Raw genomic sequence first — 25,967 nt, 5'->3', positions numbered from 1 at the left:
CTCACACCTTTTTAGTTCTGCTTGAATTTTCTTTTTGTACAAGCAAACATCTCATGAGATTTCTCTAAAATTTTAGTTTCACAAATGAATTAGGTCAGGCCTAAGCAGAAAACATGTTTCTGGAGAGGAATTGTTCCAGAAGGTTAGTAATAAAGTTGTTAGTTGCAAAAAATGAATAAAGGACACATACACTTTTGCTGCTTGCTAAAATAGAATTAGCAATTTGGACTACCCAAAACCCTGTGGATTCTGCCCTGAAGCATTTGAATCTCAGTATTAAGAAAACAACCAGGGCCTCCCTGGTGGCACAAGAGGTTAAGTACTGCACTATGAAACAATCCACAGCCTCTGCAGCACGAGTTCAATCCCCGGCCCGCCAGGGAGCAACCCATATGGCGAAGCACACCTCTCCTGTCTCGCCCACTGCTCCCTTCAGCTATTTCAGTCAGTCTGCCTTTTCTGTTCCCCACTCTGTCTCTGGTGAATCCTCTCACCACCCCGCATCTCTGCCCTGTACCCCAGCTCTTGTATGCATAAATTAATAAATCTTAAAAAGAAAAAAAGAAAACATCCAGTGGAATGTCAGTTGTTTTAGTCCCAACTCATAAGTATACAGTAATGCTTGTAAAGCTGCAAGCTTTCTGACTTGAAAGGCAGGTATTTTTTTCCCCAAGTAGTAAGGATCAGTACATTAGGAGGGTAAGTATTAATAAATGAGCCTAGAATTATGATTCAAATTTGTAAAACCATTTGCTCACTAAATAGTCTGCATTTTTGTAATATCAGCATTTTGTTGACATAACTTATATTAATACAGATTTTAGTGTTCAGCAAATTATATGAAGATAATACTGAGAAATTCATTTGAAGAACTCAAATTTAATCATTCATGTAAAATGCACACATTCAATTTGAAATAACTTTTATTCAATGCAAGATATATTTTCTATTGGCAAAACTAGAGTTTTCTCTAATTTCTTGTCAATGTTTTTATAAATAAAATGCTTACTTGGCTAAAATCTTAAAATTATTTTTCCATTGGGAGTTAGAGTGGTCTCAAAGTTTTTTAAATAAGTTTTTAAGGATCTTGAACAAATATTCAATTCTGATTTAAAATAAAGCTAAGATTTGTTTTACATTGTGTCAAGTATTTACATTTTAGAAAACAAACTGCTGTATTTCTTCAGTACGATTTGTACACTAAGATTATGGATACAAATAATCATCTGTAGTATATTAAGGAAACATGAAATGGCATTCATAAATCCCCTTTTGTAGTTTTGGTAAAATTCATTGTAAAGACTATCTGTAGAAATAAATTGTGTAAAGTAATATACATGTGACATTTACATATTTAGAAACTGAAAAATGAAGAGTTCTGTGTCATTTAAATTGGAGACTGTCCCTTTTCAGTCAATAGGCTTGATCATCATCTGAACTGCTTTCAAAGAATATGACCCGCCTCTGTATTCAGCCCAAAAAATTCCATCCTGGTACTTGCTTCTGTAATGGCCTCCTCTGTACCACACTCCATTTAGGTTGGAATGCGCACAGGCATTGTACCACCAGCCTCCTTTGTGAAAGTGGGCACAGTTTCCTTTGAGGAAAAAATAGATATCAAAATAAATGCTTATTCTAAGTGTGGTACTATATAAACCATCAAAAACATAGTCAACCTTTGCAACATTTTGAGTTTTTCTGATTTCAGTCACCCTTATCTTACTAGTTTTATTTCTTCATTTGTTGTTGTTTAGATTTCAATTACTTGAAAGATCACTTGAATTGCCTTTTTTTTTATCTTGCCCTTTATCTGCTTAGCATTCCTTTTAAAAAGTGATTTGCTTTTCTAAAGAGCAAGGTAAATAAAATACAAGCAATTTTTGTGTGTGATACAGAATGAAAGAGATTGGAAAGAAAAGGTACAGAGTTGCAAAACCAAGTTAAATTCAGTTGGGAATAGAATTCCCAAAGTAGCAAAGGATAGTGTAAAATAAAATATTACTTTCACCCACTACTCCCCATCATTTCTATTTCCTTACTCAGTTTTAGTTTTCTTAGTATTCTTGTCTCTTCCTGACAGATATTTTTGTCTCCTATAGAGTAAGGATAGTAACTTTGTTCACTGCTGTGCCATGGGCACCTACAACAGTGCCTGGTAGGCAGTGGTTATGCAGGGCGTGTTAGTTACAGAATTTAGGCAGTTGAGAGCTTTGTTTCCAAATGAATTAATTTTTGTGGTGTTTCTTACCCCCAACCACAGTTGGAACAACAGAACCTTCACACATGAGTTTGACTTATAGAGAAGGTCCTAAAAGCTGTTCCTTTCAGGAGGTTATATTCTTTTGACTGAATCCATAATGACCTTTCTGGCAAGGTTTTTAGTGGCATATACTTTAATAACAGCATTCTACTTAATATGTGGAATGTGTGGATTCTGCAAAGGATAGCCATCAGTTTTTTTTTTACTCACCTGCATACATATCTTTATCTCTGTCCAATGTGGTGAACTGTTTACCATTATGCCACATCATAGAATCCCCTGCATTTCCCTGGTAAGTTCCCAAGCGCAGTCTATAGAATTCACTTTCAGGTTCCAGACGAAAGCTGCTATATTCTGCGTAGACTTTTTTATCACTCCAATCTTCTAACTCAATCAACAACTTATAATTGTCTTGATTGCTAAGCCTATAGATATTTTCCAGACCGAGCCAGTATTCTCCATCAATGTTTCCAAACCCTTTCTGTTAACAAAGAACATTGAGTGTATAAATAAGGGTAGAGATGATAAACTCTTTTATAGATAAGTTTTACACATCATATAGCATAAAGTGGTAATGTGAACTTCAATTTCCATAAGTCACCTGATCTTTAAAAACCCCACTTAGTCACTTTATTTGCTTTTTCTTAATTTATCAGTATTTATTTGTATAGCTAGCTTCAAACTCTAATCAGTGAACTACTCAGTTCCTTGGAAAGGGTTCCTGATCTCCCTCATACATACACAAAGAGCCAGATTTTTTTCCCCTTATAGTGTCTAGATACTGTCCCCAACATAATCAAGCAAAAAGACTATCTGGTATTGTGATCATTTAATAAACATAATAATATCTGTTCTAGAACAAATTTTCTTTAGTTCTAAGCAAAATTAGTAAATAAAATGAAATAGTAATCTTCAAAGTTATTATACCCATAATCCTTTACCATAATCCTTTGGTCCCTCTCCCACCTTTTCTAGGAGGTTGTGTTGCAGGATTTTTATTTCCTTAGTTACTTAAAAATTTACCAAACTTCTGGCATACATCTATATAGATATAAATATATATTAATGTCTCACTTTCACTGTCCAGTACAGTGTCAACTAAGGGAATAATCCCATGTTACCGCATAAATTTTGAATGAGTAATCATTTAGAAAATAAAATCTCGCCACCTAGCATTGTAAAATTGAAAATTTATACCATTTATAAAATTAGCATGATAAAATTTAGAATTATAAACAAAGACTAGTTGTTTCCCTTCTCAAAACTGGTATTCAATGATTCTGGTCCTGTGTGAAAATCTAGATGTACACTATTTCCCAACAGAACCAGTGTCTAGTGTCATCAACTTAAGACCTGGTAGCATAATTATCAGAGGTAATTAGCCCCCAAATGGGTCATTTTTTTTAATGTTGTTTAAATACACTTGATTGTGGGTACAAATGTGACCATAAAAAAATTTACCATCTTAGAAAATGAAATGAGCTAATTTTTGTAAAATATCAAATATATGTATAAATTATCCTGACCGAAAGGGGACATTTTAAGGTACCTTAAATTTTGACTTTAAAGCCAAAAATGAGAATCTTTTTGATAAAATGTAGATAATGAAAAACATATGGATAGTTTTTTTTAAACTGCCATATTACTTATTGCATAGAATGGCTACTCTTTCAAGAGTGTCTTTGTACCAACTACTGAACATCTGAATCACTGATTTACCTTATAATTTTCCCAGTTTCTGAAGAAGTTGACAGAGCCGTCTGTTCTCTTCTGAATAACAGTCCAACCCCCGGGATCCAAACTGTTCTCACACCATAACTGCATTGGTCCATTGCTGTTTTCAGGTTTAATCATATAAATTCCACTGACTGAATGTCCAGCGTCTTTTGCATGCTGACAGTCTTTGAATGGTCCTGTAATTAAGAGATCATTTATCATCAGGAAACTTAATATGAAAAATAACCATTCTAAAATAGTTTTTAACTGAGAATCTTTACCTTTTTTGTCTTTCTTACTGATGCTATTTTTTTCCTCAGATTTTATTGTCATTTGTTTATATGCCTGTATAAATTTAGGATACATTTTCTTTTTTTTTTTAAGATTTATTTTATTTATACAAGAATGGGGTTACAGGCCAGATGCATGGGAGGTTGAGAGGATTCACCAGAGACAGAGTGGGGAACAGAACAGGCAGACTGAATAAATACACTGCTGAGGGAAGCAGGCGAGACAGGAGAGGTCTGCTCGCCATGTGGGTTGCTCCAAGGCCAGCGGGCAAGCAAACCAGCACTGCAGAGGCTGCAGACAGCTTCACAGCGCAGCGCTCAACCACCTGCGACACCAGGGAGGCCCCTAGGATACATTTTATACTTTATGTGCATGTGTCACTTGTCCTCCCCACTACCACTTTTTATTTATTGTATATGCAATGCTGTAAAAGAGAAAGTAAAAGTTACCCTAGTCCTATTCTCTTGAACATTAAATTGTTTCATTTTCACTGTTCTTGCAAGCCTTTGCCCATATACATACATTTTTATATTGTTAAATAGAACATTGGAATCTGTCTTTTCATTTTAGCAAATATTTGCATGAGACTAGTCTCAATTCTAGCAGTCTTTGATATTGATGTATCTTTGAATGGTATCTTCCTCCATCACTGGGCATTGAGGCTACATCTGATTTTTGTTGTAAATGCTGCACAAAGTGTCTTCATTTTTATTGACTTTGTTTTTTTTTCCTATTTACTTACAAGAATGCCAAGGGATTGGTCTGTTGGATCAAGGGTTATGAACACTTCTACAGCTCTTTCTGCAGCCCATTTACAGTTTATGCAATTTGATTCCAGTAGAACACACTAATCTCTGAGATGCTTAGTGAAAGATAGGTATCATGGTCAAATAAGTTTTAGAATTGCTAAATACTAAGTTTCCTTTTTCAAAACTCAGTCTATTTCATATACTAAAGATTGAGAAGCACTGAAATAGTTTAACAAACTTATAGAATCTTTTATTAACAGGACTCATTAAGAATATAGTTTAGGAATGTTGGCAAAATGCCTTTCTGAAGAGTTGTGTCAGTGTATATGACTAATAATATCTTCTTACTTTACACAAAGACCCTGTGATCATTTACAGATGTTATAGATGAAAGTTAACTAGTCTAAGATCATGCACTGCAGAAGGTAATAATCCCTACATTTAAACCCATTTGTTTCTAATCCCCGAGTCCATGCCATCAACTACTATGTTGCATTTACGCCCCATGTTATTTCATAGTTTTATGAATTCTCTCCACACTTTTGGATCTAAAGATAATTTATAGTTTTACTGAACATTCTTTGACACTTCTCTAGTGTTTGACCCTTTGTTTTCAATAAGCATGAATAAATTTTAAGTGATTCAGAAATATTACCCTGAGGATCTGAAATTTCTCAATTCTGACCCATAAAATTTTTAGAAAGTATGTGATAATAGAGTTTAGTGACATAAAGCTCATATGAAAAATCTGTACCATGATGATCATAGTATTCTTGAAATTTTAAGAAGTGTGTTATCTTTACTGTGCCAAGTATATTTAAGGTCCCTTTTTGGCCTTTTTAGAGTAGAATTAATCTGATGAAATAGTTACACAACTGTATCACTAGAAAAAGCTCTTAAAGATTATGAAGTCCTCTTTCTAGATTGCTACATGAAGATCAAACAATTTTTAGTTTTTTTCTGACTTCATGTATCAGTGTCTTTTAAGTATCATGTAGGCTGTTAATAATTTTGTTTAGTAAATTAACTTGCCTTCTCAAATTGAAATTGAAAATCACAAGTAAAAATCAAGAGATTATCAATTTTTCTAGTTCAGATTTCTGTTTGATATCTATTTCAGATTTTTTAATTGTACTATTGATATAATAACCATAAGCACCGTATATACTGCTTGTTAAAAATTTGAGACTGAAATTTAAGAAACTAGAAAGACTTAATGCTCTTTTTCTTGGATTATAGTTACTTTAGGTATTGGATTTTTTAGTTCTTAGAGACTTAATTTGATTCCTTTTTATAGTTTTAATTTTTCTTCCAAGATTTCCTCTTACATTCTCTGTGAACACATTTTCCTTTAAGCTGTAATAATGACTTTAAAATCCTTGTTCCTTCTTTTTCTAATTAACAGAATTTTATCATAAGTGGATTTTGAGTTTTGTCATAAGCTAAAACTACTGAGATGATAAGGTTTTTCTTCTTTTATTTGTTCATATGGTGAATGCTATTGACTGTATTTTTTATGTTAAACTAATGCATTCCTGGGCTAACCTCAAATTGGTCATGAGGTACTATAATTTTTACATATTGCTGGGTTTTATGTGCTAAAATTTTGTTACCAATTTATTTTATAGTCACAAGGCTATTGGTTAATCTGTCCAAACTCATAAGTAGGTTCTTGAACTCAGGACAACTACAATAAAAATAATGTTTTGAACTTATCGGACTGGCAATAAGCTAGAGCACATTTCATTTAAATTCACTGTGAACTATATGATCAACTTTCTCAGTTACTGACACAATATTTAACAAAGTGGTCTTTGGTAACTTAACGTTTCCTTTTCTCCTTTGTTTCTGATCTTGAATCATAAATAAATCGTAACCTAATAATTTTAAGTAACTTATTTTATAAATATATACTTATTAATAAATTTAATATGGCTAATCAAAGTTGAGTAAATGTAGCCATTTCTATGGTAGAAAAATAATATAGTCCAGAAAATCCTCAAATTGTGCAAAATCATTCCCTAAAAATAACAACTGATATTACCTGGCAGCATACTTTAATTGCAATTACTTGTTGCACAAAACATAAATATGCTTAGAAAAAAAATTCCATGTGAACCAATATGACCTTTTTGTTTTACTTACATTCTCCCTTTTTTATAAGTCACAAATGGGCTTCATATTACAGAAAATTGCATTATGGTCAAGTCAGAAAAGGGTGGAAAGGCTTTATTTCATAGAGGATGAAATTTATAGAATTTAAATTTCATGTGGGGAAAGAGGTGCAAGGAAAAGTGAAGCATGATATCCGGGTTCACTCTTAGATTATTTTGTGAAATTCATAGTATAATATTCATTTACTTACTGAGAGCCTCTCTGTAGGCAAGGATTATAACCTTTGGTTTCATATCCACAATTTAAACCCACTTAGGCGCTCAAATATTCGTTGAACTAAGTGATTCCCAGTAGCCACAGAGGTTAACAGAATTTCCTTAGTTCTGCCTTATTTTTCAAGAACTGTCTTTTCTGAATATATCCATCAACCAGAAACTATGTTAGGCTCAAGGGATAGAGAAACAACTTTAGAGGAAAGAAGGAAGTAGGGGAAGTGGCAAATAAAAGATAACTCCACTTCAGCGTGATGTACTTGGATGAAGTTAAACTGGGCACATTGAAAACAGTGAGTAAAAAGTAGTTAACCAGGATTTACAGTGAACCAATCAAAGTCTACCTATATCTGAGCTGAGTTTTGAAGATTGAGTTGAGGGGGGAGTATGACCCAGACCATGTAAGAGTAGTGAGTACCATGGCATGCAGTAGAAGAGAGCTTGGTGTTACAATTACACATTTAGAGTGTCTGAAATTTAAATGACTAGGGTGGTAGAGCTGAAACTGATTTCTTCACTTGAAAAATGCAGTCATTATGGCTATTTCCAAAGTTAGCCATATATTTTTTTCTATGTTGTCATTTTCAGAATAACCAAAGATATCTGAGGAATGTTGATCTTGTTTTAAACCTGTTAGTCTTGGTGTATTAACTAATGTATTAAAGTACCATGAAGTGGTTTTGTTGTTTATATACATTTCTCTCATTTCAGAAATGTGTTTATGTATATCATCTTTGTATTGTTTATTCTATGTATGTCATCTTGGTAAATGTTTGCTCCACACTTATGTGAGTATGGCTTTGATAGTTTACATTTTATATTTAAGTATATATTACAAGTTTGACTTTCACTAGGTTATTTGAATTGCTGTAAAATATTTCAAAACATCAAGGTTATTGAATGTTGACGGAATATTTGTAAAATACCATTTGTTCCTTATCATTAATAGGCTCTTGGATGTTAGCAAATTGGGAGTTCAAATTCAACTTTGATTTGATAAGACTTCAATTTATGTGAATTTAAAATTATCTTAGACTTTAATTTTCAACCCAGTTTTTCTTTTGGTGGGCCCATGTTTGTAGTTTGAATGCCTGTTGGACTCAGCTGATAAAGACTTAGTTGATAAAAATTTAGTTGAAATTCTTTTCCAGAATATGAGGGTAAAATGAGAAGTGTTTCAATTACTTTTTCCTCCTCAACAAAGGTAGTAACTATCAGAATTTAGTATTTACTTTATAAATAAACAAACCTTTAACTTGTCTTAGCCTATTAAATGTTGTTGATCTTGGTAGAAATATTTTCTCATTATTACTTGCATCTCTTACTATCTGTTCTAGAATTAGATTACAAATTGTTCATATATTAAATATTTAACTACTTTCTGTGTACCATTAAAAACGCCTTAATGAATTTTTAAATGAATTTTTTTTAAATGAATAGTTGAAAATTACCAACTTTATTTTTGAGAAGTCAGATTTAACTTGCTGGTTTGTATATTACAAGAGATAAATGAATTGGCATATGAATCAGGAATTTGTTTATATGGTTCATAGGTATAGACTGGAAAGTACCTTTCTTTTAAAATAGGAATTTTATTGACCCTTTTATTGTATTGAGTAGTTTTGAAATAGTCTTCTTTCATAGCAGAAATTGGATTCGTCTAGTTCTTCAATAGGCTGGAAACTGGAATTCTCTTATATTGAATTTGAAGGGCCCATCTCTCATTCAGTTTTGATGTCTAAAGTTTTTATAGAGCTAGCAAACTTGACTTAATAGATTTGGTTCATAGACAGAAATATTGACCAATCATGCCACTTTATATCCCAAGATGTAGTTTTCATCTAGAACCCATGATTTGAACAGAATAGTGCGTTAAAAGAGAAAAAAAGAATCCCATGTTTTGAGTAGCAGCTCTTCTGGAAACCATCTTTAACAAACCTGTCCTTTTTCTAGAAATAAAACTTTTTTATTATTTAAGTTAAAAAGGTACTCTTCCCTTTTTCTTGTTGAATTTCTCATTTTTTCTTTGTTCCAACCCTGTAGTCTTAGTAATAGAAGAAACTATGCAAGGAAGATAACCAAACTAGAGCTTTTAAGTAATTGGTGAGCAATTAAATCTTTTGAGAGGTAAACTTTATTTGGGTGGCGAGTTAGATATAAGATAAATATATTCAGCAGCATTTCTGGAGTAGGAAGTTACATTCTCAGATATTGTATTTTTCAAAGTAGAGGGAAGGTAATTTTTCTGGACATACTTATTTTAAGCTAACAAAAACTAACAAAATCACTCCGTTCTTTACCATGTTCTTTTGAGGTTCATTTTTTATAGCCATTTTAAAATATAAATATATATAATTGCCCATTACAACACCTTTGAAAAATGATGGTAAGGTACACATAATATAAAATTTACCACTGTAACTAAGTGTACAGTTTGATGGCATTAGAACATTGACATTATTGTGCATCCATTCCCTAGAACTCTGTCTTGCAAAACTGATACTGTACCAATTAAATACTATATCCTCTTTCTCCCCTCACTTCAGCCACTGACAGCCATACTTTCAGTCTCAGTGAATTTGACTGCTCTAGGTACTTCATGTAAGTGTAATCATAAAATTTTTGACCTTTTGTGACTGGCTTGAACATCTTTTTAATATATACACATTCTATATTTAGAAACCTTAGATAGGATAACCATGTACTTATATGTAGAATACAGTCATATGAACTTCTTGGTGCCACAAGCATTGTAAGAACAATAATAACCATCTTTGCCTCTTTGTACAGTTACCCAAGCAGCTTAGACATTTTCTAGTCTGACATAAAAATAATGTGAACAAATATTTTAGCATATTATAAAGAAAATAGCAAGTCTGTGTTTTCTTATAATTTATATTTGATACGGTTCACAGAATATTAAAACTGAAAGGGATATTGGAACCCACAGACCATCCAGAACTCCCATTGTACAATGAGAAAACAGAGACAGGCAAAAAGGCTTTCCCACGGTCAATAACAGCAGTAATAGAAACAAGTTTTCCTTACCTTTGCATACTTTCCCTTATTAGCATATCCATGGCATTCTTATGGTGTAGCTAATTATGCCCTTGAATTTCAGAGACCAACATTTATAGAACAAGTAAAAAGTTAATGTTTACTTATAGCAACAAATGAATAATAGCAGAACAATTATACCTTTCCACCTTTCCTTAGTTTTTATATTAAGGATTGGTTTATTAGGGTTATGTATATACAGTGTTGTTTCATTAAAGCAAAAGTGTTTAATGTTACTAATAAATTTTTCTTGCCCTGCATCTCAATGCATAGTAAAACCTGGAGCTAACATAGCTCATTTTGTATTTTCAGTAAGTATTTTTTAGTGTGCCAGTGAATTAATATGTGAATAATCATTTCTTCTAGAATTAGTGATACCATCCACTTAAGATTCAGCGTCCACAGAAAATAACTCCATGACAGTCATTCTAAACTTGCTTAATTGTGCACATCATAAGTTAAAGAAAAATTCCACTTCCATTATATTTATAAATTATATATACTGATTTAAAGCTTATAAACTAATAACAAAACTTAAAAATCTGAATGTAGAACTGAGGCTACCAGAAAGGAGCGGAGAAACCAGTGGACTGTGATGGTGGATCTGGGTGCTTTGGTGGTGGGTGTGCTATACTAACATCTACCTGAAGGATGTGCTCCTATACCTCTAAAAAAAACAACGTTGTAAACCAACATTACTTTGATTTTAAAAAAGAGAGCTCCTATATAAAAAAAATAGAAAAATAGACAAAAGATGAACAGGTAGTTTAAACAGATACAAAGCTTACACAAAATATACATCTTTTAAAAGGACATAAAAAATTTTTTTTTCTAGACCCAGTAGGTCATTTGTATACATTCATCTTACCTTTGGAAATCAAAAGGTGTGCAGATATTAATGATAACAATAATCAATCTTACCTAATTTAGCGGTACATTAACCTATTGCTCCTTAGAGTTAGTATAGTATAAAATGAAAGAGTCATAGCAATCTAATTTATTAAATATTTTCATTAAGGTGTTTGGAATAACAACTTTAAGAAACTACAAAAATATCAAGTGAACCAGGGCCTCCCTGGTGGTACAGGCAGTTGAACACTGTGCTGTGAAGCTGTCCGCAGCCTCTGCAGTGCCAGTTCGATCCCCGCCAACCTCAGAGCAACCCACATGGCAAGCAGACCTCTCCTGTCTCGCCTGCTGCTCCCCTCAGCAGTGTATTTCATCAGTCTGCCTGTTCTATTCACCACTCTGTACCACTCTGTCTCTGGTGAATCCTCTCACCCTCCCGTGCCTCTGGCCTGTACCCTGGCTCTTGTATAAATAAAATAAATCTTTAAAAATATATATATATCAAGTGAACCAATACTTAGCATGTGCAAATGAGACACAATATCTACTAGCAAGGCATTTTATTTAAATGTGTCTGTAAGTACTATGTGTAGACATAAAAGATATCTGATAATTTCAGGAGGGAATATAAAAAATAACGTATGTATGTTATAGCAAGTAAAGACATTCATGGAGTGGAGCAGTCACTTCAAGCCTATGGAAGTCAATAAGGATTTAAGGGGGAGTTAATTTTTATTTTATCTTTTTTTAATTTTATTTAAATACATCTTCCAGTTTGAGGCTTATAATTTTAATAGGCAGAAAGCACAAAATATTCAGGAGACAATGAGTGGATTCATTTCATTGAAGCAGACGGTTCTTGTGAAGGAAACAATTAGAAGGAAAGCTAAACAGTAAGCTTGGTTGTTTTGAGGAGAATATTCTTATGCAAGCTCAGCAAGTTACACTTTTTATGTTTAAAATGGGGAAATGCTGAGCAGAATTGTGATGTGATAGAAGTGGTAGATTTAGAATGGATCTGTTGGCAATGTAAAACAGCTTGATAGAGAAAGAAAATGAAGTTTGGAAAGCCAACTGGCAAAATATTTAGCAATTCTTAGTAAGAATTAACATTTGAGAGCCAGGCACTGTTCTAAACGCTCAATGTTTATAAAGTAAGTACTATTATTATCCCTATTGTGCAGATGAACAAACTGAGACCCCTCACCCCAAGCTAGTAACCCAGGAAGTCTCTGTCCTCTTAACTACTGCTATGATTGGACCTGAGTATTAGGGCTCTGAATAGAAATGAGGGATATGAATAGAACTCAGTTGACTGTGTGTGTGTGTGTGTGTGTATATATATATATATATATATGGGAGAAGGAAGTGAAGCTGAGCTGAATGAATTCAGAAATGGTGGCAATATAAGTCAAAATACAGAGAAATCAAAATCAATTGACCCATCACTTTTACTTGCAGAAATTTATGCTAAGGATATATTCATAGAAAAAAGAAAAGAAGAGCAAAGTTGTATTTTGTAAATGTACAAGAGTATTCATTACCATGTTTATGGAAGGAGGAGGGGGAGTTTTGAGGGTTATCACCAAAGTGTTACCTATATTTCTGAGTATTTCAATGTTTGGTAAAGCTTTTTACAAAGTTCACTGGTATTTCCTGGGTTTTCTTTAGTAAATATGTATTGCTTTTATAATAGTGGTTTACTTGTTTCTAAAAGGAGAATGCTAGTTTGGTGAAAAGATTATTTTAGGCTAGTTACTAATTCATTCATTCATTTTTCAAGTATGTATTGTAATACCTATAGTATTCTTAGTGCAACATGCCAAACTTGGTACTGGCTAGATGTTTGAGAGAGAAAAATGAAAAGCCATTTTCTTCCAGGAGCATTCGGTCTACCAAGGAGTCCGACATAATCAATTAACTTTGATGTAATGTTTTATATATATATATATATATAATAAACTTGAATTGAGAATACAATTCAAGGAATTGTCAGCAATTTGGGGAAAGAGCCATTTAGGTATATTTGTGCAAATCTGGGATGATATTTAAAATACTTGAGTGATGCCTTGATTTCAATAGAGGAAGCAGCAGCATGTAAAGTGTAGAATATCCAGATGCATGCACCTAGCTTTGGTCAAAATCAAGAGGGAGAGTTCCCCACAGGAATCATCTGTACCTTGAAGGTATGTGAGACTTCAGAATAGAATATTTTGAAGAAAGCTTTTTTAGACCATAGGAAAAGGAGTGAAGGACCTAGAGAAGTTGAAGAGTCTTTATATTTCAAATTAAAATATGGAATCCCAGGAGGGCAGAAGTGTGGATTGCCAGTAGTGTCCTGGGTGCCCCTGAGAGATGCGAGCACTTCGTGATGTGTTTCTTTCTAATCTGTCTTTGTGTTCTGTTCATAGTCAAGTGCAGTTTTATAGCCTGCCTTTCTTTTCACTCGGTGAATGAATTATGCTTTATTTACTATTTTTTTGGGGGGGAGGGGGACATTTGAGTTTTCCCCATCACTCTTAAAGAAACAAACTAACTTGTAAAGCTTTCAGGAGTAGAATGACTTACAAGAAAATGGATACAGATGTAAATAAATGTAAAAATATTCATAAAATTAGCAGTGAGCTTATTACTAAATTGAAATAAAGATGTCATCTTTGTATTCTCAATCAGTGACTGATATGGAATGAATAGAGGGAGGAAGGACTACAATTAAGAAACCAACATAGGGATATTAGTATCAATGTGAGTTTTTGTTGTTTTGCTTTTTAATTGTAGTGCAAATGTATTTATGCTTCTGCGGTTATAAGGTACAAAAAGTTTGTTTAGCCTTGAAGATAAGGCTGAGACTGAGGACAAAATGATAATGGTTTTGTACAAATGTTTTCGAGATGGAGGAACCTAGGACCTGAGTGTAGACTTAATGACAAAATAGCAGTAGATGATACATATGCTGAGAGTGAAAGTAAGATGGAGGTATGTAACGGGCTTATGGAGAGTGAAAGCAGATTTTTTAAATCCCTTTTGGAAATGATGGTAGCAAGGTATATAAAAGAATTGTTGGGTAGAAGTGAAGACCTAGCTGGAGGACTGTGGGTTATAGAGCAGTACTCTCGAGGTCAGGAGTAGAGTGTGAACTCATTCCTGTCTCTGTGCTAGTAACTTAGTTTGTAAGCATTTGTGTGGAAGACTACTTTTTTCACAGAATACACTATTTTTACAAATTTTGAGACTTAAAACTGGGAGATATATTGAAGTTTAGTACATGATTAATTAAAAAAACAAAAAATAGAAATGTTCATGTATAATTACATCACCGAAATGGAGACTAAAGCATTTATTATGAGCATTGTTTCATAAACCATAAAATATAGTTCCCCCTATACTTCCCTTTTTTTAGCAGAATAGGTAACTCACCTTCATTGATGAAAGTTACTGGTGGTATCTTGAAAGGGCTTTTGGTGGAAGAAGTTGCCAGATCAGGCGGTGGCATTAAATCTCTGGGATAACTTGGATCCCTCTGTATCTCATTACCTCCCAGCAGACCAGGCGTATACTGATTACTGCTAGGAATATGTTGTGGCACTACCTGAACGAGAGGAGGAGACACATGGGGGTCTTGCCGGGAGAATATCCTCAAGCACTGTTCTTCTAACACAGTGATCATCACAGACTGGTTATTGACAAGATCTGTCAAAGAAGCATATTTCACCTCTAGTTCTCTATATTTTGTTGCCATCTTCAACATTTCTGTGGTGACATTAAGGATTTTATTTTCCAACTGGGAAAGTTCAAGTGAATTATCCCTCTTACGGATAATCTCATGTAATAGTTGCATATAGAGTTGAGTAACACGAGAATTCATGTTACGGCTTTCTTTTCTCAGCAGCTTCACCTCATTTACAATGTTCCCATCTACATCCACCACCAGTTGCAGGACATCTATCTCCCTCTTTTGCCTGGAGAGCACATCCTTCAGGTTTTCAAGATCCATCCTGGTGATCATGTCTTTAATGGCACCAGCATCCTGCCCTTTAGTGTTGACACAAATTGGCCCTGTTATTTTTTGTTCAGGTACCAAGAATGTATAAGAACATTTCTTTGCTTCCTCTTTACCATCTGTGCCACGAGGGTATCTTCTCTGGGCTATTTTTTTAATTTTGATCTGGCCGCCTTTGCAACATCCAGTGTCCATGAGTAGGAAGAACAGCACAGTTAGGGTCCAGATAAAAACCTTCATTTTGAAATGAGGTTGAATGATGTCTTTTAAAACATGAACCAATGAAGGGAAAAAGTAAAAAGAATGCAAATCACTCTTAAAGTCAGTAACAAAGAATAGTATCTAAGGGAAAAGCTGAATATACTGGATTAATAAATTGGGTCAGAATTAACATTGTGAATTTCTTAAATTCAATGTTATAGTCTCTCAACTTTCTTTAAAATTAAATTTTAGAGAATAGTTTGCCCAATTACCACCTGGTAGTAATGTTTTTTGCTACCAAGTTCATTAAGCCAGTTTTGGTGAGTTCTCACTACATGCAAAGGCAGACAGTTTATTGGTTTGGGGTTTTTTTGAGACCCTGCTAAGACTTTTCTTACTTTTAAAAAGCTTGCTTAGTAGTTTGACTCTGAAAATGGTACCCAGTGGTAGACAAATGTAAAACCAGAAAGTTTTAGCATATGTTTTTTTGGTCTTGTGGTATGTCCTAGGGATTGGTAACAAATTATCTTGGGTAATTTTGTTTGGTAACCCATGACCCTATGTAAGGTCTAAATTCACATGTGATTCAGCAGTTCATTCTTCTACCAGGTTTTCTACTGAACTGTATTTTAGTAAAATGTTAATAACTTTCTATAACCATTACCAAGGAAAGAAACTCTGTAGCTTAATGAGACTGTTAAGGGTTGGAAAGTGTCTTAGAGACCATCTCATTGAAAACCTCTTTGAACCTATGAGCATGTTGAGGACCAAGGCCATACATGTAGGTAATAATAGAGCCAGGTTTGAAGTTCATTTTTCCTGGCTCTGCAGTGTTTACAGCAATGACTGACACATAGGCTAAAATGTGTGCTGAAAATGTTTGATTTTTGCTGTGACAGATGAGAAATAGTTGTCCTTTATTGTGAAATTTCTATAAAGACAACCACAGAAACAATAGTTCCAAGAGGCAAAGCATCTTCCTTTCTCTTTTGTTAGCCCCGAAAAAAGTGTTAGTAAATGGATAAGACAGAGTACCACTCCATCAAGTTCATCAGCAAACCCACCTTCCCACTCTTCTAAACTTGATTCCTCTCTGAGATGTTGTTCTTGAATGATAGCAGGACACACTAACTCAGAACTTTATTGTCCTATTTTCTACCCAAGTACTTGTTTTTGATTGGAGAAGCCAGGCCCCAAGATAATTATGCCTACTGTTAATAATAGCAGTACAATAATAATAGGTCATACTTACTGTTAAGTGCCAGGCACTGTTTTAAGTGTCTTATGTGCATTAAACCACTTATTTCTCACACAGCCCTCTGAGGGCAGATTATTGCTAGCACCATGTTCAGAGGAAGAAACTGGCATCCACTTCTGGGTATGTAGTGCTAGCTATACCATTTTGCAAAGGAATAAAGTCCTAGAAAAGTTAAAACATTCAAATGGAATTCAAATCTACTTGTAACTTTCCTCAACCTGTGATTTTTATCCTAAAGATGTCAGAACTACAGAGCAGTCTTAACTTTGTCTTTCATAGGCTTTTCCTCGTTCATGCCTCTTTGCATTGAACCATTTACTTAATTATGTAAAAGTATTTGTGGATCATTTTTGTTAGGATCCATTTCCATCATTTTTACACTCCAAACATTTCTGCTGTATTTCCTTTCCCTGCATATGTATTCTGTCAGTTGATAGTTATTTGTCAAAGTTGTGACTCTGAACCCTCCTCCCCAAAACAAAGATTATGTCAGTGTACTGTGGACTATCATTACTACTTTCTACTAATATCTCCTTTTGATATTTTTTAATGTATGACATTTAGATATGGTTTATTTTAAAAACTGAAGGCAGTAAAATAGCTATCAACCACCTAGTAAATGTACAGCACTTCTCCTAAATAGTTAACTAGTTCTAAGTTCTACTAATTTCACTTGAATAGTAAAATAGAGACTTTTATACCTTAAGATTATTTTATTTAAATATTTACTATGAAATAAGCTGCCAAAACAAGGAAAATAAAGTGTCATGAAATTTCAGAACAAATAAAATTTTATGAACAATATTCTGATTGAATAGCATGTATCCCTACCAAACACAGATATTTCTAAAACAACAAAGAGCATACAATCCAAGGCTGTTATCCTGGCTTTGCATCAGTGTTGTCATGGAAAACCAAAAATGTCAAAATACTAATCTAAATTAGCAATAGTTTTCTTTTGGTGTGTTCTGGCTTGGCTCTTTCTGAGCTCCTGTATAATTAAATGATAAGATTAAATCACTCTCTGCCATAAGAGAATCTAGGTTAGTATTTAAAGGAGATAATTGTGTGTTTTTTTTTTTAAATAAATACTATTTTCTTCTTACAAAAGTTGACGTCACTATCACCTAAAGGAGAATAAGGAGCCACATTTCTTAAGTAGTAGACTGGATACGTCATGAGTAAAGAACTGGTTTTAAAAATACATTTACTGTTACATTTTCTGAAAACATTCTCTTATTTAATATTTTCCCACATATGTTCAGTTTTAAAAGTGAAAGATCCATAAATCTGTGTTACCTCATAAAATCTTTCTGTATATGTTAAGACTTTCCTAGGTCTCAAGAGAATGTTATAAATTAGTTACAGCATACTTAAGTTTGAATCTGTGTCTTTGATTGGTTGGTTTTGGAAGGAAAAAAAGTCTTCCATACTTTGGGTTAATTTTATTGGTATTATTTCTCTTCAGAGTTGCTACATTGCCAGCTAGGAGAGAGAAGAAATAAAGGTCAGGATTTACTTCCTTTTAGGTAGTAAACACATAGAGGCAATGAACCTAAATTTATGAAGCATTGATGATTACCTTAGGTACAGAACTTCTAGATTGTGAATTCCTTCTGGTAAGAGACTTGAAAATAATCTCATCTCCTGGAGATATTTAAGAAAGGAATAAATAGTCTGTATGATTTAGGTTGCTACTTTAGTGAAAACTGAGGCTTAATGAGGATCTGAACTTATCACAGCAAACACCACAGAGAGATGACAATAGATCAAATCCAGTGTTGCTTAGAAATTTTATTAAAATTTCTTTTAAAATTTGTGTTTAACAGAGAGGCCAGGACTAAGAATTTTGCATTACTATTACTTGCATATTGAAGACTTTTACCATTGATGTCTTTAGTTTTTAAAAGGACAGAGGATCCCTAAATCTTAACAAACTTAAATGTCTTTGATGTTAAAGCTTATTTTTGGTAACAAATAATTTTATTTTTAACACCAATCATAATAAAACAAAGCCTCCAGATAGAATAAAGAAACCTTTTGTGTATAATTACTCCAATTATTTCTACCTAAATTATTATAAATTTTTGATCTTCTAATCATGTTTTTAATTATCTCCTCTAGGTTCTTATTTTCTATTGTTAAAACCGTCTACTCATATAATACTCTATCGCATTTTACTTTTCCTCTACAGTACTAATCTGTAAGGTTTTTAGTTCTTTTTTTAATGTATCAGTAACTTTGCTTGTCCAAGTAATTCCAGCTGTAGCAGTTTTAATTTCTATCACCTAGTAAGTTTTTCAGGTTTACATGTAAACCTGAATATTTAAAAGTTGAATTGCAAGAAAAAATACCACAGATTTATCTTAAGTATGTTTACTACTATAATTGAGGTATTGTTGCAAAGCCTTTTAGTTATTTTTTTATCTTCTTAGCCCTGCTTTGTAGCTATGATATAAGGTATATAACAATATATGTAAATCTTACACTATAGCTACAAGAAGAGAAATTAAGCACGTTTGCCATTTTCTTTAGTTTCTGTTTTTAACCACTGCACTATAAATCTTATACATTTACTCTATTACGTGTTAATAGTTTCACTAAAGCATTGTATTCTGAAACCCGGTACTATAAATCAATCTGTAAACATATGCACTAAATATCATTAAATTGGACTTCATATAATGCTAAAATTGAAAGTATGTAATGAACAGCCTTCATAAAAAGATGTAAAACAAAACCTCTTTCAGATGAAATAAGTTATAGTATATTCTAAAATTGTTTAACAAGAGATTTTGAAATTGCTACAGATGTAAAATAATTATGCATTTCAACATACATAGAAGTTGTAAATAAAGATAAAAGAAATATTAAAATACCTTTTTTTAATCTGTTGATAAAGGAAACCCAGAAACTTGTTGCTCTTATTCTTGCTTTCAAAAATCAGTGTAGACATTTGTTCATCTGTGACTTGAATGGCAATTGCATTTTTGTTTTGGATGGTGGAATCCAAGCTGTGTTAAGGAAGTTCTTTTTCTTCTTAGAGTACTAATCAATTGAATTTGACAAACCACCTATGTAATTTTAAGTAGCAGAGTGGACGGTCTGCTCTGTGGGTTGTCTTTAATCCAGCAGAGAAAGCATTGTGGCTTTGCTCTGTCTGCCACATGGAGACGCTGGGTAACCAGCTGCAGCTGACCAGATTGTATACACAGGGCCCTAAATAGTGATTCCCTCTCTCAGTAGACTCAAGTTCAGCCCACATATTACGTCACCAAAAAAACTGCTGGAGACTGGAGTGGGGGGAAATCTCCTCCTTAGGATTTCCTCTCAGTGGCATGAAATAGGGGCGGGGGTGGTGGGAGCAGCAGGAGGCTGACTAGCTGGGAACAAGGAGAGACTGTGTGCAGGTTGAAGGAAGGGCACCATCTGGAAACAAACTATCATAGTTCAGCAAGCAATTATAAAACAAACATTGACTCTGCTGGCCAGAGCTTTTAAGTTAAAGACTGAAAGATTACTACTTACTTGCACTTAGAAGGAGTTGCAGGCTGATGAGTTTGATTTTTGTTAGATAGAGCAAGAGCTGCTCTTTGTCAAGAAGCAACCACTTAAACAGTATAATACTCTTTTAGAATTTTTAAACATTTTACTAAGTTTCCCTTTCAGAAGGTTTTGGTGCTGTGATATGCTTTATCTTACTGTGTAGTTTCTTAAAACTGTGCTTATATATAATTATCAAAAATAAGTGGAAATCTGTGTATAAAATTCTTCCAGGGGTTTAATACTTTTTAAACTTCACTGGTGTTACAGAACACCTCCTATAACATGACCACTCTTGTTTGAATAAGGTCATTCTTGTTAGTTGATGTGTGTAATTTTTTTATGAGACTATAGTTTTTAATTTATTGAGGTATACATATTGATTAGAATGTATAAAGTGAACTATTATTAATAATAGTACAGACACTGACTTTTTTGGAACTTTTTTTAAATTTAGGTAACATTGATTTACAGTGTTTAGGGGAATAATTTCACCCTGCTGCAGATGTATGTTGTCACACCATCCCAACCACCAAGGTGTACCCCATAATGGTCCACTATAGAAATTGGATTCCCTCCCATTTTGCTTCTCACCTCCCACCTTCCCCCTCTAGTAGGCTAACTTCTCCATTCAGACTTCTAGGGTTTGTTTTGGTTTAGTTTTGTCTATTCCTTTGTTTTATTTCTTTGTAGTCCACATGTGAGTGAAATCTCAGGTATGAGCCTTTCTCCTTCTGATTTATTTCCTTTAGCATAATCTCCAGTTCCATCCATGTTGTTGCAAATGGCAAGAGTTAATCTCTCTCTCTCTCTCTTTTTTTTTAATAGCTGAGAGTATTCTACTCTATATATACCACATCTTCTTAACCCACTCACCTGTTATTGGGCATTGAGGTTGTTTCCATAACCTGTAAATAGTGTTGCAGTAACCTAGAAGTACACACCTTTGTGTGCTTGCATTCTTTGAATAAATACCAAGGAGTGGAAATGCTGGATCACATGGTAGATGTTTTTAATATTTTGAGGAACCTCCATAGCCTTTTCCATAGGAACTGAACTAGTTTATAGGCCACCAAAATTGTGCAAGTTTCATTTTTCTCTACACCTTCACCAACATTTGTTGTTTCTAACTTTTTTATATCGGTCATTCTCACAGGTATGAGATAGTATCTCATTATGGTTTTGATGATTTAGCATTTCCCTGATGATAAGTGATGTTAAACATTTTTTCATAAGCCTGTTGTCCATCTATATGTCTTCTTTGGAGAAGTGCCTATTTATCTTTTCTGACCTTTTTTTTTTTTTAATTTTATTTTTATATTCCCCATACAATTGCAGCCCCCTTATTTTGACCCCAATCCCTCCCTGCCCCGCCCCCCACCCCTCATAGAGTGTCTCTGGTTCATAGTTGTTTGTTGATTGTGATTTTTACTTTCTTACAGTTATTCATTTTCCTGGTCCCTTATTTAAGTTTTTTAGATTCCTGCTATGAGTGAGACCATCCAGTATTTTTCTTTTTCTTTCTGGCTTACTTCGCTGAGCATGATCCCTTCCAGCGCCATCCATGTTGCTGCAAATTGCATGTGTTTATCTTTTTTGAATGCTGAGTAATATTCCATGGTGTATATGTACCACATCTTCTTGATCCAGTCATCTATTTTTGGGCATTTGGGTTGTTTCCAAAGCTTAGCTATTGTAAACAGTGCTGCTATAAACATAGGGGTGCAGGTGCTCTTTGGAGTTGATGTTTCTGTATCCTTTGGATAAATACCTAAGAGTGGAATTGCTGGATCATATGGAAGCTCTATGTTTAGTAGGTCCAGAAATCTCCACACAGCTCTCCATAGTGGTTGGACCAGTTTGCACTCCCACCAACAGTGCAGGAGAGTTCCTTTTTCTCCACAACCTCGCCAACATTTGTTGTTGCTAGTTTTTTTAATATGTGCCATTCTCACTGGTGTGAGATGGTATCTCATGGTAGTTTTGATTTGCATTTCCCTGATTACAAGTGATGTTGAACATTTTTTCATATGCCTGTTGGCCATTTGTATTTCCTCTTCAGAGAAGTTTCTTTTTAGCTCTTCTGCCCATTTTTTGACAGGATTATTTTGGGTTATTTGTTTTTGTTGAGTTGGTATGAGTTCTTTATAGATTTTGAATATTAGCCCCTTGTCAGATGTTTGATATGCAAATATTTTCTCCCATTTGGTCGGACATCTTTTCATTATAATGATAGTTTCTTTCACTATGCAGAAGCTTTTTCATTTGATGTAGTCCCATTTGTTTATTTTACTTTTGTTTCCCTTGCTATCTCAGTCCAGTCCCCAAAGTCAATACTGAGCCCTGTGTCATGGAGTGATTTTCCTGTTTTCTTCTGTGTATTTTATGGGTTCAGGTCTTACATCTCAGTCTTTAATCTCATTTCCTTACATCTAGATCTTTAATCTATTTTGAGTTAATCTTGGTATTTTTGTTTTGTTTTGTTTTGTTTTTTGTTTCTTGGCATGTAGCTGTCCAGCTTTCCCAACATCATTTTTTGAAGAGACTTTCCTTTCTTCATTGTATATTCTTGGTTTCTTTATCATAGATTAACTGTCCATATAAGTGCAGGTTTATTTCCGAGCTTTCAATTCTATTCCATGATATGTTGTAATTTAAAAGCTAACATAACTCTGGACAGAATAGGGGAGAGAAAGAAAGTACCTATTCCCCACTGACTCTGAAAGCTGAGATCAGTTACTTTAAATACTACTAATACTTCACTAATTGTGAAATTAGGGTGCCAAAAAAAAATTAGTAGCTGTTGATTACCAACTATGCTGTTATTTTAATAAACCAAGAATTATTGATTGATTAACTAAAATGCTGAGGAGACACAAATAGACATCTTAAGTAATTAGGTTTAGCTCATCAGTAATAAGGAATAAGTAGAATTTAAATCTAACTCCAAAACATGTCACATTATTGTTCAGTGGATTATATAATTACTAATTATACTGCTGATAATTGCTGCTTCTATATAAAACTTTTTGGGCTCCTACTTTCTGTCATACTATCTGCTCTCTTCAGTAGGGTAAATGTAAGTGTGTGCATTGCCTTTGGGAGAGAAACCAATGGAGGATGAGTGAAGCTGGACACAACTCTGGGTATTTTGAAGGAAGCAATAGCAATTACATTCAGATTAGGTTTGGAAAGAAGAAGGGGATTCTTCTTTCTCTGCGATTAAAGGAAAAGGAATGAAGCTAAGGCTATAGTTTCATTTGGAGTTGGAATCATTTAAAAAAAGAAGTCGAGAATTTCTGAAGAAAATAAGTACTTATGATAAGAATCTATAAAGGCTGAAGGAATAATATAAAGGCTTACTGAATGGAAAAGGAATAATACTAAGATAACTAAAAGGATCACCATGCCAGCTTTTACATGGTATTAAACACCTATTGTCAAAACTACACAGGATTTTCATTTTCTTAGGGTACAAGATAGAGCAACTGCTTTAAATGAATGTGTATTATTGAACAGATAAAATATGAGAAAATGTAAACAAATCAAGATAATATAAAGTCATAAATATTAACAAATGAACTGTTTGAGTTAATAACAGTGTAATAAAAAAACTGAGGTACATGTAAAACCTGAGGTTCAGTTCTCACTAACAGGTAACACAGCATGAAGATGTGTCCATTAACATCTGTGGACCTCAGATTTTTCATCTATAAAAAGGGGTTAGACTAGACAATTTCATAATTTCTTGGAATCACTGAAAACTTGACATTAAACTAGATATAAAATGTATTCAGGTAAGCAGAATGAGTCTACAACATTCAGGAGGGAAGAAATAGCATGAGAAAAAACAGGACTTATCTGGAAAGCAGTGAGTACATCATTTTCACTGAGACTTCATGGACAATGATGTAATGAGCTAAAGTAGGAAAGTGTATTTTTCTTCCCAACTATAGTTGTTGTATATGCTTTACATGCACATGGTAAATTCAGGAAATACTGTAAGATAAAGGACCTTGCATATCCAGTAGAACTCCAACTAAATTATTTTGGCAGTGGGTGTGGGGATATATTCTTTTTGTTGGTACAGAGAAATGAGGGAGGTGGGTTAAGTTCAATTTGTAGCCACATGAACTATTTCAGAAAGTTGGTTTTTAATCTTTAAATTAGGGTGTTTCTACCAGAGACAATTTTCAAAGCCATTACGACTCAGGTGATAGTAATTATCAAAACTGCATTTCGGAATTTAAAGAATTTCCTGCATTATACACAATTATCAATAGTTGGAGGCAAAGCCAGTTCAGGAACTTGGCTTTTTCTATTAGGGCTCAGGAGTGCTGGAGTTTCTAACTCCAGTCTCAAGCTATGCTTTAAATGGTATCACAAAAAGACATTTACCGAAAAAAAAAATATTTACATGTCTGATCCCACCTCAATGACATCTAAGCTTCATGTTTTAACAAGGCTGCAAAGTAATAACAGTATATTCTAAATACAGCATATAGTGAAATATTGGACTTAAGCTATAAATTCATTGCCCCTTCCCCTTTTGTCATACTCTTCAGGCTATAAGCAGGAAAACACTCATTTATCTCCCTTTGTTTCAGGTATCTATTTGTCAGATTTAACATACATCGATTCAGCATATCCATCAACTGGCAGCATTCTAGAAAATGAGCAAAGATCAAATTTAATGAATAATATCCTTCGAATAATTTCTGATTTACAGCAATCCTGTGAATATGGTGAGTACTGCACAGCTATTACCACGCTATGGTTCTGTTGATGTTCGTGGACACTTGCACATACAGGAAACATCAGTGTCTTATATCCATCCTACCATAAAGGAAAATAATAGTAGCTTTATTTCCTGTCTAGTATTTAACATCTTTTTTCAGGGCCTGCCTTTAAGGAATTAGAGTATTTAAAATTTAAATTTTTAAGTTTTATCTTTTGCTCTTCTGCTATTTTGTAGTAACTATACTAACATAATTTGCAACATTGTTTTCTAGTATCTTCATCTCACTTGATCACTCTGATCTAGTAAATAAATCTTAAATTTTTTGGTTAGGAAAGGAGTTGAGGTCCTTGATTATAGCAACAGTTGGCTAACTTTTTTGAGTCTGTTATAGAGAAAAATAACCAGTTTTTGTCCAATATTTATTTTATGGAAGCGTATGCAGAAAGAGCTTTAGCAAGTTCATATGATTAGAACACAGCTTGTTTTAATGTTTTTAAATGTTTGAATGCTTTTATTTTGATGGGGAATAAAAATAGACTTGCTATATCATGTTTATGGTATTAAAAAGGTGAATTTACATTATTTAATAAATTTTAAATAAATTTGTCCTAAAGCCAATTTTACATACATAGGCTTCATGTAGAGTATTCATTTATTTTTCCCTTTTTTTTTAACTTAACACCAAATTGTAATGTTAAATTAATATTAAAAGAGATTTCTAAATAGGGGAAGAAAAACCATGTTAACAAATGGAGCCAGGCTTCTTTTAAAAAGAAGTTTAGAAAAAGAAACAAAACTGCCCTTACATCTTGCAATTAAATGAGGTTTCAATATGAATCACAATGAAGTCTCAGGCTTTTGTTTTTTTTTTTAAAGAAATTTCTCAGCTATGTAGGACCTTATTAATAAACTTTA

At 33.6% G+C, this 25,967-nt stretch overlaps 2 protein-coding genes across 7 annotated transcripts in view; one reads left to right on the top strand and one right to left on the bottom strand.

Annotated features, from left to right (window-relative positions):
* Positions 1-25,967, top strand: part of RALGPS2 (Ral GEF with PH domain and SH3 binding motif 2) — a 145,827-nt gene that overhangs the window by 82,697 nt on the left and 37,163 nt on the right. For all 3 annotated transcript variants that reach the window (XM_037506400.2, XM_037506399.2, XM_054693441.1), the window contains exon 9: positions 24,919-25,056. In XM_037506400.2, the coding sequence (XP_037362297.1) occupies positions 24,919-25,056 (138 nt within the window). The remainder of the gene's footprint in view (positions 1-24,918; positions 25,057-25,967) is intronic.
* On the bottom strand, positions 906-19,990 carry ANGPTL1 (angiopoietin like 1). 4 transcript variants are annotated; one of them, XM_054693442.1, is made up of 8 exons: positions 19,648-19,990; positions 18,351-18,415; positions 18,068-18,253; positions 16,763-16,930; positions 14,727-15,572; positions 3,980-4,173; positions 2,471-2,741; positions 906-1,597 (listed from the first exon to the last, which is right to left on the bottom strand). In XM_054693442.1, exons 4-8 carry the CDS (start codon positions 16,800-16,802, stop codon positions 1,410-1,412), a joined length of 1,539 nt encoding a protein of 512 aa, XP_054549417.1. In that variant the 5' UTR covers positions 16,803-16,930; positions 18,068-18,253; positions 18,351-18,415; positions 19,648-19,990; the 3' UTR covers positions 906-1,409. The 4 variants fall into 4 exon arrangements, with proteins under 4 accessions (XP_054549417.1, XP_054549418.1, XP_054549419.1 ...); XM_054693443.1 differs by lacking the exon at positions 18,351-18,415; XM_054693444.1 differs by lacking the exons at positions 18,068-18,253; positions 18,351-18,415.

The sequence above is a fragment of the Talpa occidentalis genome, unplaced genomic scaffold (genome assembly GCF_014898055.3).
Source record: "Talpa occidentalis isolate TD23 unplaced genomic scaffold, MPIMG_talOcc4v2.1 talOcc4.12, whole genome shotgun sequence".
Taxonomy (NCBI): Eukaryota; Metazoa; Chordata; class Mammalia; order Eulipotyphla; family Talpidae; genus Talpa; species Talpa occidentalis.
Note: the sequence above shows the minus strand (reverse complement) of the source record. Positions and strands in the feature narration are given on the sequence as shown.

Bases quoted from the DNA above. Each gene is read 5' to 3' on its own strand.
- ANGPTL1 (XM_054693442.1), bottom strand. From the start codon at position 16,802: ATGCACATAAGACACTTAAAACAGTGCCTGGCACTTAACA. The intron at 15,573-16,762 runs GTAAGTATGACC...ATGTTTTAAAAG, and splicing joins ACAGTGCCTGGCACTTAACA to ACATCATTCAACCTCATTTC. The intron at 1,598-2,470 runs GTGAGTAAAAAA...TTTTCCTCAAAG, and splicing joins AGATAAAGATATGTATGCAG to GAAACTGTGCCCACTTTCAC.